This window comes from Stegostoma tigrinum, chromosome 13 (assembly GCF_030684315.1).
Source record: "Stegostoma tigrinum isolate sSteTig4 chromosome 13, sSteTig4.hap1, whole genome shotgun sequence".
NCBI classification, from domain to species: domain Eukaryota; kingdom Metazoa; phylum Chordata; class Chondrichthyes; order Orectolobiformes; family Stegostomatidae; genus Stegostoma; species Stegostoma tigrinum.
The window spans coordinates 65,413,236-65,430,638 of record NC_081366.1 but is presented as its reverse complement, the minus strand read 5'-3'; the positions used below and the strand labels follow the sequence as shown (position 1 = coordinate 65,430,638).

Genomic DNA, 17,403 nt, shown 5'->3' with positions numbered 1-17,403 from the left:
AGCTGATGTAGGAGGGAGGGCTTCAGATATGTAGATAATTGGGATGCCTTCTGGGGAAGGTGGGACATGTACAGGAAGGACAGGTTGCATCTGAACTGGAAGGGGACCAATGTCCTGGGTGGAAGGTTTGCTCGAGTAGTTCGAGAGGGTTTAAACTAGTAATGGCAGGGGGGTGGGAACCTGAGCTGTATACCAGAGGTGAGAGTTGATGCAGGTGAGGAAGTAGCAAGAGGTAGACCAGCTAGTGGGAAGGAACCAAGGGATCGGTTAAAGTGTGTTTGCTTTAATGCAAGGAGTATCAGGAATGAAAGTGATGAACTTAGAGCATGGATCAGTACCTGGTGCTATGATGTTGTGGCCATAACAGAGACATGGGTTTCTCATGGGCAGGAATGGTTGCTGGATGTTCCAGGGTTTAGAACATTTAAAAAGAATAGGGAGGGGGGAAAAAGAGGAGGGGGTGTAGCACTACTAATCAGAGAGGGTATCACAGCTACAGAAGCTTCCATTGTCGAGGAAGATCTGCCTACTGAGTCAGTATGGGTAGAAATCAGGAACAGCAAGGGAGCAGTCACCTCGTTAGGGGTTTACTACAGGCCCCCCAATAGCAGCAGGGAGATTGAAGAAAGCATAGTTCGACAGATTTTGGAAAAGTGTGGACGCAGTAGGGTTGTTGTAATGGGTGACTTTAACTTTCCTAATATTGATTGGAACCTCCTTCGAGCAGGAGATTGGAATGGAGCCGTTTTTGTAAGGTGTGTTCAGGAGGGTTTCCTAACGCAGTACGTTGACAGGCCGACGAGGGGATAGGCCATTCTAGACTTGGTGCTCGGAAACGAGCCGGGGCAGGTATCAGATCTTGTGGTGGGAGAGCATTTTGGCGATAGTGACCATAACTGCCTCACATTCTACATAGCTATGGAGAAGGAGAGGATTAGGCAAAATGGGAGGATATTTAATTGGGGAAGAGGAAACTATGACGCGATTAGACATGAGTTAGGAAGCATGGACTGGGAGCAATTGTTCCATGGTAAGGGAACTATAGACAAGTGGAGACTGTTTAAGGAACAGTTGTTGCGAGTGATGAGTAAATATGTCCCTCTGAGACAGGCAAGAAGGGGTAAGATAAAGGAACCTTGGATGATGAGAGCGGTGGATCTTCTTGTGAAAAGGAAGAAGGTAGCTTACATAAGGTGGAGGAAGCTAGGGTCAAGTTCAGCTAGAGAGGATTACATGCAGGCAAGGAAGGAGCTCAAAAATGGTCTGAGGAGAGCCAGGAGGGGGCACGAGAAAGGCTTGGCAGAAGGAATCAGGGAAAACACAAAGGCATTTTACACTTATGTGAGGAATAAGAGAATGGTCAAAGAAAGAGTAGGGCCGATCAGGGATAGCATAGGGAACTTGTGTGTGGAGTCTGAGGAGGTAAGGGAAGCCCTAAATGAGTTTTTTGCTTCTGTCTTCACGAAAGAAACGAACTTTGTAGTGAATGAAACCTTTGAAGAGCAGGTGTGCGTGCTGGAATGGATAGAGATAGAGGAAGCTGATGTGCTGAAAATTTTGTCAAACATTAAGATTGACAAGTCGCCAGGCCCGGACCAGATTTGTCCTCGGCTGCTTTGGGAAGCGAGAAATGCAATTGCTTCGCCACTTGCGAAGATCTTTGCATCCTCGCTCTCCACTGGAGTCATACCTGAGGACTGGAGACAGGCAAATGTAATTCCTCTCTTCAAGAAAGGAAATAGGGAAATCACCGGCAATTACAGACCAGTAAGTCTCACGTCTGTCGTCTGCAAGGTGTTAGAAAGGATTCTGAGGGATAGGATTTATGACCATCTGGAAGAGCATGGCTTGATCAAATACAGTCAACACGGCTTTGTGAGGTGTAGGTCATGCCTCACAAACCTGATCGAGTTTTTTGAGGATGTGACTAGAAAAGTTGATGAGGGTCGAGCTGTGGATGTGGTGTATGTGGACTTCAGTAAGGCATTTGATAAGGTTCCCCATGGTTGGCTCATTCAGAAGGTCAGGAGGAATGGGATACAGGGGAACTTAGCTGCTTGGATACAGAATTGGCTGGCCAACAGAAGACAGCGAGTGGTAGTAGAAGGAAAATATTCTGCCTGGAAGTCAGTGGTGAGTGGGGTTCCACAGGGCTCTGTCCTTGGGCCTCTACTGTTTGTAATTTTTATTAATGACTTGGATGAGGGGATTGAAGGATGGGTCAGCAAGTTTGCAGACGACACAAAGGTCGGAGGTGTTGTTGACAGTATAGAGGGCAGTTGTAGGCTGCAGCGGGACATTGACAGGATGCAGAGATGGGCTGAGAGGTGGCAGATGGAGTTCAACCTGGATAAATGCGAGGTGATGCATTTTGGAAGGTCGAATTTGAAAGCTGAGTACAGGATTAAGGATAGGATTCTTGGCAGTGTGGAGGATCAGAGGGATCTTGGTGTGCAGATACATAGATCCCTTAAAATGGCCACCCAAGTGGACAGGGTTGTTAAGAAAGCATATGGTGTTTTGGCTTTCATTAACAGGGGGATTGAGTTTAAGAGTCGTGAGATCTTGTTGCAGCTCTATAAAACTTTGGTTAGACCGCACTTGGAATACTGCGTCCAGTTCTGGGCGCCCTATTATAGGAAAGATGTGGATGCTTTGGAGAGGGTTCAGAGGAGGTTTACCAGGATGCTGCCTGGACTGGAGGGCTTATCTTATGAAGAGAGGTTGACTGAGCTCGGTCTCTTTTCATTGGAGAAAAGGAGGAGGAGAGGGGACCTAATTGAGGTATACAAGATAATGAGAGGCATAGATAGAGTTGATAGCCAGAGACTATTTCCCAGGGCAGAAATGGCTAGCACGAGGGGTCATAGTTTTAAGCTGGTTGGAGGAAAGTATAGAGGGGATGTCAGAGGCGGGTTCTTTACACAGAGAGTTGTGAGAGCATGGAATGTGTCGCCAGCAGCAGTTGTGGAAACAAGGTCATTGGGGTCATTTAAGAGACTGCTGGACATGCATATGGTCACAGAAATTTGAGGGTGCATACATGAGGATCAATGGTCGGCACAACATTGTGGGCTGAAGGGCCTGTTCTGTGCTGTACTGTTCTATGTTCTATGTTCTATGTTATTGATGAGATTTGTGAATGATGCATAGCCCAAGCTTTGCGCGAGTCTAAAAAAATATACTCATGCACATCCATGCATTGACACTAACAAATGCGTGTTCATACACATGCAGGTAATCACGTCCACGTCAACTTACAACAACACATATGACTCTGATTGGAGGAGTTCCAAATTTCATACCATAAGTGGAAATCATTTTGCTGGCCTCTCTGAACAGAAGAATTCCATTTGGCGATGATACTTCAAAATTCAACCTCTGTGACCTACAACGTATAAATAACACACTCAATAGATTGTTGATGATACAGTTGAGTGATCACACACAGACATCTTCATATAAAAGTGGATTGAAACATGGAGTATCTTCAAGTCAATTAAGAAAGGAGTGGATGAAGCAATGGAAGTACTGTGGGGTATTTTTGAATGACAGGTTAAGATGACCTGAACAGCCTTTGGTCGAAGTAAATATCTCCTGACTTTGTAAGGTTCAGAATGTTGGACATTTGTGTGTCTTTAAGTCTAAGCTGAGTAAACCACTTGTATTCACTTTAACATGTGGTGGCTTCCACATGTGGTAATTTGGAAAATTGGACAGATTTTAGAAATCAGCAAAGAATTACTATAAAGAAAGGAGGTGTAAATACAAAAATAAACTAGAAATATAAAAACAGATCATAAGACTTTCTACAAGTATTTAAAAAGGGAAAGCATACCCAAATGAGGGTTCATCTTTAAACTTTTGGCAAAGATCTGTAGCTTGGGTAGTGGGTGAGATTGTTGACTTAGTCACCGAGCTGGCTTATTCTCATTCAGATGTTTCGTCAACATACTAGGTGACATCATCAATGGACCCTCTAATGAAGCAGCGTTATTCTACTCTGCTTGGAGTTTAGACTGTTTGGTCCATTATGGTGAGCAGTGTCATTTCCGGTTTTGATCTGTATGGGTTTGTATATGGGGTCCAATTCTATGTATTTGTTGATTGCATTACGGGTGGAGAACCACGCTTCTAGGAATTCCTGCCCATGTCTATGTTTGGCTTCGGCTACTGTGGTTACCTTGTCCAAGTTAAACTGATGGCCGTCATTGTCTTAGTGTACTGAAATTAGGGACAGTTCATCATGCTCTTTTGCTGCTATTTGGTGTTCATGTATTCTGATAGACAATTTCCTTCCTGTCTGTCTAATGTAATGTTTGTGGCAGTTGTTGCATTTATTTTGTAAATCACATTGGTTCTGCATGTTGTGGGAATGGGGTCTTTAATCGTTATAAGTTTTTATCGTAGAGTGGCTGCGGGCTTGTGGACAACCAGGATTCCTAGTGGTCTTAGGAGTCTTGTTGTCAGTTCCAATATGTTCTTGATGTATGGCAGTGTGGTCAGTGTGCTAGGGTGTACTGTGTCTTCCTGTTGTTGTCTGTTTGGTAATTATCTGTGGAGGAAGTTGCACACATATCCATTTATGGCGAGGATTTTAAACAGGTGCTGTTCCTCTTTCTTGCACAGTTCCACCATGTTGCAGTGTGTCCTGGCCTATTTAAATAGTGTCCCAATGCAGTTTTGTTTGTGGGCTTTGGGGTGGTCACTGTGGAAGTGAGGATTTGATCAGAATGGGTTGTCTTTCTGTATAATGAGGTTTGGAACTCCTTGGGTATGACTTTTGGGTCATACGCTCAACTTTAACATCTAGAAATGGAAGTTGATTATTGTTTTCTCCTTTCCTTGTGAATTTAATCCCTATAAATATGCTATTGATGAGGTGGTTGATCTCTTCTAATATGTTGCATTCATCCACAGATTCCTACTAAACAGACAACAGGAGGACACCGTACACCCGAACACACTGACCACACTGCCATACATCAAGAACATATTGGAGATGCAACAAGACCCCTAAGACCACTAGGAATCATGGTTGTCCACAAGCCTACAGACACTCGATAACAAAAAACTTACAAGGTTCAAAGGCCCCATTCCCACAACATGCAAAACCCATGTGGTCTACAAAATGCCGTGCAACAACTGCTGCAAACATTACACTGTACAGACAGGAAGGGAACTAGCCATCAGAAAACATGAACATCATCGAACAGTAAAACGGCACAACAAATTCTCCTTAATGTCAGTACGCTCAGACAATGAAGGCCATCAGTTTAACTGGGACAAGGCAACCATAGTAGCCCAAGCGAAACATAGACACACACAGGAGTATCTTAAGGCATGGTTCTCCGCCCGTAATGCAATCAACAAACATACAGTATTGGACCCCATATACAAACCCATACAGATCAAAACTGGAAATGATACTACTCACCATAATGGGCCAAACAGAGAGACATAGATAAGCTGCAGAGCTGGGCTGAGAGGTGGCAAATGGAGTTTAATGCAGACAAGTGTGAGGTGATGCACTTTGGTAGGAGTAACCGGAAGGCAAAGTACTGGGCTAATGGTAAGATTCTTAGTAGTGTAGATGAGCAGAGAGATCTCAGTGTCCATGTACACAGATCCTTGAAAGCTGCCACCCAGGTTGACAGGGCTGTTAAGAAGGCATACAGTGTTTTAGCTTTTATTAACAGAGGGATCGAGTTCCGGAACCAAGAGGTTATGCTGCAGCTGTACAAAACTCTGGTGCGGCCGCACTTGGAGTACTGTGTACAGTTCTGGTCACCGCATTATAAGAAGGATGTGGAAGCTTTGGAAAGGGTGCAGAGGAGATTTACTAGGATGTTGCCTGGTATGGAGGGAAGGTCTTACAAGAAAAGGCTGAGGGACTTGAGGCTGTTTTCATTAGAGAGAAGAAGGTTGAGAGGTGACTTAACTGAAACATATAAAATAATCAGAGGGTTAGATAGGGTGGATAGGGAGAGCCTTTTTCCTAGGATGGTGACGGCGAGCACGAGGGGGCATAGCTTTAAATTGAGGGGTGAAAGAAATAGGACAGATGTCAGAGGTAGTTTCTTTACTCAGAGTAGTAAGGGAATGGAACGCTTTGCCTGCAACAGTTGTAGATTTGCCAACTTTAGGTACATTTCAGTCGTCATTGGATAAGCATATGGACGTACATGGAATAGTGTAGGTTAGTTGGGCTTGAGATCGGTATGACAGGTTGGCACAAAATCGAGGGCTGAAGGGCCTGTACTGTGCTGTAATGTTCTATGTTCTATAAGACAGTCATTCAAACGTTTTACTGACCAAATTTGATCGGGGGAGGTGGGATGGTGATGGGATCTCCATCCTGAGCTATCCAAGAAGATCCCACAGTCCTTCCAGCTTCTGAATTTGCCTGCAGAGGATATTAAATTGCTCTCCTGATGTGCTGAAGTGTTGCATATACATTGGAACAAATTTGAAACTGGGACATTATCATGTCGACTGATGCACTGCTTGAAGGATGCATGGCTACATAGGCCCTCAATAATGAACATGAATTGTTAACTTGCATGGGCCAATAGGACAGATCCACTGGCAGCTGCCAACATCCACAGAGACCTTCCATTAATCCTCCAACTGAGGAACCACTTCAGATGCTTAAGTTATTGCAGTAACTCTAATGATGCTTTTGCCAAATCAGTTCAGGCATGACTACATTTAGTATTTGTATTACACATCTCTTAGACATTACAACAGAATTTAGCCCCCCATTCTCTTCACTAGAAAGAGCTGTTGTATTACACCTTAAATGGAAAACAAAGTTCTCTTAAGAGGCAGCTGTTGCAGTGATATCAGGGACCCACATCCTGCCCTCATTCTCCACTCTATGTTATTGTACAGTTTATATAATAAGATGCATTGAAACATCTCAAATGACTGACAGACATTTCCGTGATCAGCTGCACTCACAATGATCGGCTTTAATGTGGTGATTCAATTTTCTCACTTAAGTTTCTCTGCACCATCGTTCATTTACACCTGCCACTGATTTCAAAATATTTATCCCAGCAGCAGCTGAAACAGTGCAGGCAAAGGGCATGTCCACCAATTTCCTGCTGCCTGCTCAAGAAAACCTTACAATTTGCTAATACCCGAGCTATCAGCTTCATCAGGCAATCAAGATGAACCATTACTTTATCTGTTTCCTTTTCACGTATCTTTTTACAGGCCTGAACGATTCATTTTGTTTTGCTGATCTTCTCACTCAGTGAATACCCCTAGCCGCTGCTGACAAGGTATTTCAAGATCAAGTGTGTACAGTATACCTAATAAACCCTAGTCAAAGCAATGTCACTATTTCGTTAAGTGGATTTAGTAATTTTTTTTATCAGTACTTTTATGCAGACAAGTTCAATCAGCAGAGTTATGGGGGAGATACATGGTGGTCTATATTTTAATACAAATTGTAATTTTATCGTCAGACTTTTTGAAAAAAGGAAGTTTGTGGTTTCTACCATTATGCAAAGAAGAGAGTTTCCAAACAGTCAGGGATTCCATTGCCCAACTCATTCCTCACTCCTCATGCTCAATCAAGTCAACCAGCATGCCTTCAATTACCATGTTAGGAGGTTGGGCCAGGAACAGTACTAGACATGCTTTAGAAAGGAGCACCAGCATAGTGAAGTTGCAGCACAGGCCATAAGCTAAATACCAAAAGTGTTAAGTGGTCCCATATCAAAAGATCAGGGAAAAACTCTGTAGCTTTGATGGACAGGGCTGAATCACCAGAGGGAGTGGTGGTGGCTCAGTATCTTCTGATGGACAATTAGGGATGGGAACAAATGATGAACACATCCTATGTAAGAATAACAAAAAAACTGTATAACATTGATCCATGAATGGAAGATGGAGTAGCTCCATGTGATTTCCATTCCCAATAGGACAAGAGCCTAGAAGTAAATTCAAAAATCAACAGGCTTTGATAAAAACATGATGTGAACATTCTAATTCTGTCACCCCTCATATTGCCCAGCACCTACACACATTATCTGGATTTAGCAGGCAGTGAAGAAGAGAGGCCCAAAAAAGGGCTAGTTTATGATTGGTTTATGAGAAGCAAGGCCATAGGAACATCTGCTATTGCTGTGTCAGGCACCCCAAACCAGCCTGATTGTGAGTGTGTGCCCAAAAATGGGAAGTTGCAGAGTGATCCCAAAATAGCACATGTAGCTCACTGGCAGCACAGTAATAAGAATCAATCATTAAATAAATCTGGTAGGGAAGGTCACAACTTCATTGTGATATTAAAAATGGTTGCGTATATAAACATACATAATAGGAGCAGATGATATTCATTTGGCCCCTTGAGCCTGCTATTCAACAAGATTGTGGTTAATCTGTTTGTGCTTGGAATTCATATCCTCAACGACCCATGATGACCTGTGGTTCCCTGCCTAAAAAGAATCAATCCTTCTCTGCCTTAAAAATATTCAGTGACCTTTCCCCAGCACCACTGAGGCAGAATGTTCCAAAGTGCCACAACTGTTTGAGAGAAAAAGAACTCTCTTCATCATTGTTCTGACAGGTGTCCCCTGATTTTTAAACAATGTACCCTGATTCTGGACTGACACAGAGGTGGGAACATTCCTTCCACGTCCATCTTGCCAAGACAGTTCAGGATCTTATACGTTCCAATAAAGTCAACCTCACTCTTCTAAAATCCACTGGCTTTTTTCAAAAAGTCTGACGATAAAATTACAATTTGTATTAAAATATAGACCACCATGTATCTCCCCCATAACTCTGCTGATTGAACTTGTCTGCATAAAAGTACTGATAAAAAAAATTACTAAATCCACTTAACGAAATAGTGACATTGCTTTGACTAGGGTTTATTAGGTATACTGTACACACTTGATCTTGAAATACCTTGTCAGCAGCGGCTAGGGGTATTCACTGAGTGAGAAGATCAGCATCACACAACCTGTCTGATCTATCCTTATAGGTCAACCTGCTCATGCCAGATATCAATCCAATATAGATTCTCTGAATCACCTCCAATGTATTTGCATGCTTCCTTAAATAAGGCCAAAACAGCACATAATGTTTGAGATGCGGTCTCAGTAATTCCCTGATGCAGCAAAGCAATGGAAGGAAGTATCAAGAGTGCTATGAAGTGACACCTACTCACCAAAAACCAAGTTGCTGAAATGCAGTTTGGACTTCACCACAACAACTCAGTCCCAGCTCATGTCACACTATTGATTCAAATATAAGTACAAAATCATAACATCAGAGGAGTTAAGGGTAGCAGTCCTCAGCATGCAAACAGCAGTCAACTGACTGACATTCAGGACCTCCAACCAAATTTAGATCAAAGGGAAAATCATCTCTAATTTAGAGTCATAACTGTCTAAAAGCAAAATGGCTATGGTTGTTGAACATTTATCATCGCTATACAAAGACGTCACTGCTGATGCTCTCCAATCCAACTATCTTTAGCAGCTTGTTAACTGATTGTGCCTCATGCATAATGTCAGGAATGAGGAGCTGACTAATATTCTGCAGTGTGCAGCTCTGTTTATAATCCATTAATGAAGCAACCCATACCAGGCTATTGTGAAAACAGAATAACATTAAGACTTCAACTAATATCCCATTAATGTTAATTAATTAATTATCATTTCCAGACACAGTCCCATAGTCTCAGGGGACCTTAGACAGCTCTCCATTCGATAGAGAGAGCGAGAGAGAGAAAGGACGAGAGAGAGACAGAGACAACTTGTGGCACAGATCACTCCACCTCAGCTGAGGGGCAAGGTTGAGCCTACACAGTGACCTCAGCTGGTAGCAGAATTGAACCTAAATTGTTGATGTCACTATCCATCATAAACCTGTCATCTGCCCAAATGAGCAAACTGAATCCAGAACAAACATTTACTCTTTATTGGCAAGTCATCCAGCATTAACACCCTGGAGCCTGCCAGTAAATGAAAGCTCAATTAAACTGGCCAAGCCAACACTGCAACTATAGCACTCACCCCTCTGAAAACACCATCAATAAGACTCAAGTCAATCGTTGCAATGTGCAAATCTAATTTCTCAGAAGTATCTCCCAATATTGACATGTTCTTTAGGATGTCCTGAGATTGTGGAAGGTGCTGTCTAGATACAAATGTGCTTTCTTTCTAGCAACAGAAACAGGATTCCTGCAGTCCTGTACTACTCTGCATTCTCTAGCATAACCAAAACAAAAATACAATGATTTCAGGGGTTTATTCCAGTGTTGATACTATCTCTCCTCCATTTCTCTGTGTTGAGCTTTTCACAACAGAATTTGTTGTTTGCACAGAAACCAGCATAGAAATGGTGGCTTTACGACAGAAAGCAAACTAATTTTTCAATCCATTTGATCTCACTGAGACAGCTGACATCCACAAATGACAGCTATCATCACCCTATCAATGTACTACCAACGACATTAATCTACACAAGAGTGCTCCAACCTTTTAACTACTATACTGAATCGTTGTATCAAAAATCTATCCAAATGCATTCTTTTTCTTTCTCATTACAGTTTACAGTTTAGTGCTAGCTTTCTGGGTTGTATCCTTGACATTGAGAGTTATATACCATAAAAATAAATGGTCCAGATTTCTTTGAGAACACATAATATGCAAAGATATTATGAATCACTTCTCTGCATAATTATTCTAGCCTAGTTAATCTTGGATTTTGATTTCTTGTTGATTTCAAACTAATACCACACTCTGCAAATGTCTGCCCAACATTAAAACCTGGAGGAGCTGCAATTTTCACATTTTTAAATGAAAGAAAACCCCAAGTGGGGACTGAAAACTTGGAAATCAGAACATTAACTCAACTATATCTGTCCAGAAAATTTCTGTGAGAAGGGCTGTATTCGAGGTATAGTTACATGTGGAGCAATAAGCATGCCAGGTACTGAAGAAGCAGTCAATCGTAGGGGATGACAACACACTGACTAGATGCTTTATGTTGTGAATGTCTGGAAAATTATACTGGTGTGTTTGTACTCATGGAAGTGGCAATCTGAGAACCAGCAGATTTCACACAGTTACAATGTTTACAATGCAGTTTGTACTGAGCAAATCTCTCTCCTGTAAATGCCCACAAAGTGGTTGCTTGTTCTCTAAAGTTGGAATAAATTTGTTAAGAGGATGAACTGTTCTAAAGGAAGCTTATAGAGATCACATTTAAGATGAAAGTGTCATTGCTGCACTTGTAAAATGATGTAGTGTAGACCCATGTTGGGTAAATCAATGGAGTTGTCTAGATTCCCATACATGGTTTTAAATATTATACGTGCACATATGAAATTGGAGCAGAAATAGGCCAGTCAGCCCCTCTAGGTCGCTTTGCTATTCAAAAAGATCTTTTTGTGTTTTGAATTCCACATTTCAATCTACTCTTAAGACCTTTAATTCCCTAGCCTAACAAGAATCCATTAACCTTTGCCTTAAAAATATACAATGACCCCACATACACAGCCATCTGTGGCACAGAATTCCAAAGTCACACAACCCCCGAAGAGAAGCTAATTTTCATCTCAGTCCTAAAACATAAAACATGACTCATAATTTTCAAACAGTGCCCTCTACTTCTCATATCATCCAGAAGAGGTCATATCCTTTCCATATTAACCTTGTCAGGACCATTCAGAATTTTACACACATTAACTCCCCATTTCTCACCAATAGTCACCCTTTGTAAAGACTATACATATTTTTACTTAGAAACATAAACTGAAAAAGAGAAGTTTGTATTATTAGTTGTTTATTTTTAATACAAGAAGTTAAAGTGTAACTGCTAGTTATTGGTTCCACAAAGTCATGTAACGTTTGGAGAAGTTGGATTTGATACTTCTGTGAGACATGCTGGCACCGAATGGCTTTAGGGTGAAAACTGCTGAGCAACAGCTTTTGAATACCTAAAATATGTTTGTCACAAAACTGAGAAGAAAGCACTCAGGTCTTGGGAAAGCCTGCAACCAAGAAGGTCTCTCTCTCTTTCCCTCTGAGTAGAAGCAAATCAGCACTAAAAGGCTTTGAAAAGAAGAACTTCTAAGTCAAATAAAAATCTAGATCTAACCGAATAAAAAAACTACTGTGGATGCTGGAAATCAGAAATGTTTGCTTCTTGGTTCAACTGCCTTCTGACTTGAGGATTGTTGCAGTCAACATCAATGTGATTTCATTTACAAAAACTCAAAGAACTGTGAAAAAGTCACCCCATTCCATCCTTGTGGTTTTGACCTTTCAGTTTACCACCTGCCTACCCATAATGTTCCTGCAAAACCGTCTGTCTTGTCTGCCCTATCTGTGAATGAATGTCTAGGTGTTTGGATTTTAAAAAGGTGCAGTTTAAGATTACATATTAATGATCCATTTTACCACTTTTTAAAATTCATTATAATGAATAGTTTGGATTTCTTGTTTATTGATGAAACCTGATGTGTTTTATCTTAGATATTAAACATCTCTGTGATTTAATTGGTCATTTTTTCATTTGTGATGGCTCATGGAATTAATAGTGCAGCTGGATTTCCAGCACACTTTCTCATCACCATTTTGTCAAAAGTTTAACAGCTAAGTGTGGAATCTTTGAAGATAGAGAATATGAGATTGGATATTGAATAAGGCTAATTGGTAAAGGGTAAAAAGGCAGAAACCAGTTTCTCATCCTACAAGATAAGGTAGCATTAGAAGCAGCTAAAACTATTCTGTAGATACAGCAGGTATCCCTGCCTGATTTGAGATAATGGGAACAGCAGGTGCTGGAGAATCCAAGATAACAAAGTGTGAAGCTGGATGAACACAACAGGCCAAGCAGCATCTCAGGAGCACACAAGCTTCCGGAGGGAGGAGGGCAACTTCTTTAGGTTAGGCATCCCTGGAAGAGGCTTCACAGTGAGGTTAAAATGTGCTCCTGAGATGCTGCTTGGCCTGCTGTGTTCATCCAGCTTCACACATTGTTATCCCTGCCTGATTTACAAGATTTGACCAAGGTTAAGGCCATGCAATTGGCAAAGTAGTTAAAGGTGGAATTTCCTGAAAAGCTAAGAAGCAGAGACAATTAACATATTGGCATAGCTTTTGGGATTGTTGGAAATAGACACAGGCCAGGTACTCCAAGCAGTGAGTCAGCAGAGATAGCTATGAATGAATTACAGTGAAGGCAACTTGATCATGAAAAGGAATGAATTTGAGATAGAAAAAAGAAAGAACACTGGAATTGAAAAAAAGATGTGTTGGAGATGAAAAGACTTGAATTTGAGGAAAAGAGAAAGAAAAAGCATTGCATGGTTGGTATTAGTGATTCAGGAGGAAGAAAAGGACAAAGGAAGAAAAGTGCAAAAAGATTACTGACTTAAAAGGAGGCAGGTTAAAATCAAAAGAAGCCTCAGACACATAAGACTCCAATGAGGAAAATGGTAGTCATAATCTAAAGTCCAATATGGAAGTATTCAAATTTGTACGGGCCATACTGAAGGGATTTCCAGTCATTCTTGACATCATTTCAAAAGGTTGCAAACAAATGAAACAGTCAAAGGAAAAACAGAAAATTCAGCATGTAGAGCTGGTTGATGGATAAAGCTCATGAAGTTTATGCATTACTGTCAGCAGATGAATTATCCAGCTGTAAGAAAGACAATACTGGGCTGTTTTAAATTAGTTCCTGAAACATTAAGGCACAGGTAAAAATAATGTCCTGTAGACAGAAAGCAGATGAAATCCAGCTGACATAACACTCTGTCAGTCTACTCTAGATCATTTACAAAGTGATGGAAAGGATACCATCAAATGACACTTAGGCAGCAATAAAGTGATCATTGATACTTGGTTGAGGTTCTACCCCCAGGGCACTCAGCTCCTGACGTCATTTCAGCCTTGGCCCAATTACAGCCAAAGGGCTGAACATTACAGGTGAAGTGAGGTGACTGCCGTTGACATCAAGGCAGCATTTGCCCGAGTGTGGCATCAAGGAGTCCTGGTAAAACAGAAATCAATGTGAATTAGGGAGAAATTTCTCCACTGGCTGGAGACATACTGAAAAACAAGGAAATGGTTGTGCCTGCTGGAGGTCAATCATCTCAATCCCAGGATATCTTTGCAGGAGTTTTTCAGGGTAGTCCTGGACCCAACCCTATTCAGCAACTTCATCAATGAACTTCCCTCCATCATAAAATCAGAAGTGTGGATGTTCACTGGTAGTTGCACAACATTCAGCCACATTTGTGACACCACAGATATCAAAGTAGTTCATGTCCTTACGTAGCAAGAACAGGACAATATCCAAGCTTGAGCTGATAAGGAGTAACATTTGTGCTATGCAAGTGCCAGGCAATACTATCTCCAACATGAGAGAATCTAACCACCTTTCCTAAATATTCTAGACTTAGCACTGACTAGATAAATGCTGTGGCTACAAAAGGAGGTCAGAGACTAGGAAGCATTGAATAATTCATTTCTTGATTCCCCAAAGTCCCTCTACATCTACAAGGCACAAGATAGGAGTGAAATAGAATACGCTCAAATTGTCTGGATGAATACAGGTTCTACAACACTCAAGAAGCTCAATTAACATTGGATTTCTGGAAGGCATTTGAAAAAGTATCATATGAAGTGGGAATTGCACAAGATTAGAGCACATGGCATTAGTGGTGCTGTATTAACATGGATTAAAAATTAGTTAATACACCATAAAGATTGTGTTTTTTATTTTTTCTGTTTTGTTAATTATAGACTGAAATGAGAAAACAATCATTTTTAAAACTAAATTAGGCTGGAAGATTGCTGCATGTTTTGAAAAAAAAAGTAGCCTCACATTCATTTTAGTCAGGTTATCCATAGCTGCTGGTTCCAGCAGTGGTTGAGCTGTAGTTGGTAGATTAGCTGGAGCTTTGGTTGGCAACAAAAAGGTGATTGAAATAAGTCCACAGATGTTGGTATCCCATCATCATGTCACCTTTTATTTACATCTGTACTGTACTCGACAGTGATCTGGCTTCCTCAGAGACAGCTCTCAAGTGAACAGAATCTTTGACACTCCTGTTCTTACTTGTTCAGCCAGGGCTCCCTGAATGGACCAGACTAACAAGCTCAATCAGAGAACTCCTATTTAATAAGGTGCACTTCGCTGACCTCTTTACAATTACTACAGATTGGTCTTTGGAATAGTGACCAGTTGTTAGTGATCCAGACTTTCTTCATGCCAACAATTATTTGATTGGTTCACAGTAGCTGAACAACTTGGAGCAATGAACAAAATAAAAAGCAGCCGGTTCAAGAGCTCTCTCTGTGCCCTGCAGAAAAGGCCACTTTAAGTCTGAAGAAACCAGTTTATCTTTCTTTCTGATGAGCAGGAGACTCATCATAATAAATCCTGTGAAAAGGGACCTGTGAATTGTTTTCTCCATTCTCCATCCATTGAGAAGACAGAGTGTCAGAATGAATGAGTCATTTTCAGGTTGAAAATATGTAACTAGCCAAAAGGATCAGTCTGCAAGCCTCAATTATTTATTGTTTATATTAATGGTTGGATGAGGGGCGTATCACACAAGTCTAACAATGCAGAATGAGGCCATTAAGCTTTTTGTACTTGTACTGGTTCTTAAAATGAGCAAGATTACCTGGTGCCAATCTCCTGCTTTTCTCCAATGTTGCACATTTTGCTTTTATTCAAAAGGTCATCCAGTGCCATCTTGTGTAGTAGTTTCAGGGCAATCCCCAGTTCTAAAAGGAAGTACTGAAAGAAAATGGCCTTTTGTAAAGAACTGGCCAACCTGGCATCTGTGCAGGCATTTGGGGACAGAGATCTTCAGAGGTATGAGACAACTCGATCAACAAAACCGGCACCCGCCGGATACCGTATCAAGGGACAGGCATAGAAATGGTAATGAACCCAAAACTGTGAATAATGGAGCCTATCTAGTTAAAGGGATAATGATTTACTCTAATCTGAAAGCAGTTTGGGAGGTTCCATGAAGTCGTTAAAATTTCAGTTAAGTGAATTCGGGACGGTATCGACCCTTTTGTTTCCACGAATGATGAGATTAAACAGGCCCCAGCAATAACCAGAGATGCTTGTGAAATGGAATTACCTGGGGGATGGAGCCAGCCAGTTCTATGAAATTGCACAGGTAAAAGGGGCAGCAGGGCCAGCTATCAGGAGCTCTTCTTCTTTTCCACTTTATTCACCCTGAGCTCGCTGCTCCTCTGGACACCAACCCCTTGGGGCTGAAGACATCGACCCTGTCTGCGATCTCAGACTTTGGAAGTCTGCAACAACACCCGAGGCAGACAGGGAGCCCCACCGGACAAGCGGCAAGTCCCTCTGAGACTGTAAGAACCCTTTTCAGACCTGGGACACTCAAACTCTGGAGTAGTTGGTTAGGCATGGGGTCAGGGTTTGGTGTGATTCTTAAAGTATAAGTACCCTGTAAATTGTGTAAGGTTAAAGATTTATGTTGTGTCCACTCCAGTTTTCTTATATTTTATATCATAGTGTAGAATATAAGTTTTATTGATGTATTGTGCAGATTGGGCAAGTTGAGTTTTCCTGCAAAAAAAGTTCACTGGTAATTTTGAGTTCATATTTGAGTCCATCTGTGCTCCTTCTGGGTACACCAATTTTGGCTGATTTCACAGCAGATCTCAGACTATAATTCCAGTGTCAAGGACCGGAGGGTGATCCGGGCGATTCAAACCGCCCACACAAGAGGGATTGCTGGCCAGGACAAGCAGTTTGATCTGTCTTTTTCACTCTCTTGGGGGTACTGCCCGAGTGGGCAGGTACCAGGCTGCTGTCGTCCCACCAACAAGAGAGGGAATCGCCCAGGCATTGGTGACAGTCACAAATACTGTGTAGAGATAAATTCTGACTCACTGGTCAGACTATAAACAGTGAGTTTGGTTCAGCACTCTCTCCAGTGGAGTTGCCCAAGTGCGGCATTCTGGGTCTCTGAAGTTTCAGAGCCTGCTGGAGAGAGACCACCACAGTAATCGGGGAACCCCAGACACCAGCCTGAGTGCAGAGTAAAGGAAAGAGGTCCTCCACACTTGTGTGCCTCAATTGAACCTACGCCACTATAATTCCAGGTAGTGCATTCACTCCCTTAATTACTCATTGGAGTGAAGGTGATTTTTTTTCTCATATCATTCTTGCTTCTCTTGCAAAACACCTTAAATCTATTCCCTCTTATTCTGTTGTTTGTATAAGTAAGAACATTTTCTCCCTAACTGTGATATCCAGTCTGTCCATGATTTTGAAAACCTTTGTTAGAACTCCTCTTAAATTTCTTCTCTTTTTGGAGAACAGTCACAGATTCTTCAATCTATCTTCAAAACTGAAATCTCTGATTGCTGGAAC

The 17,403-nt window shown here is 41.6% G+C and overlaps 1 protein-coding gene across 1 annotated transcript in view; it reads right to left on the bottom strand.

Annotated features, from left to right (window-relative positions):
• LOC125458092 (ran-binding protein 17-like) overlaps window positions 1-17,403 on the bottom strand; it is a 1,334,110-nt gene that overhangs the window by 200,029 nt on the left and 1,116,678 nt on the right. The window contains exon 22 of the mRNA XM_059650767.1: window positions 3,306-3,388. Within this exon, the coding sequence (XP_059506750.1) occupies window positions 3,306-3,388 (83 nt within the window). The remainder of the gene's footprint in view (window positions 1-3,305; window positions 3,389-17,403) is intronic.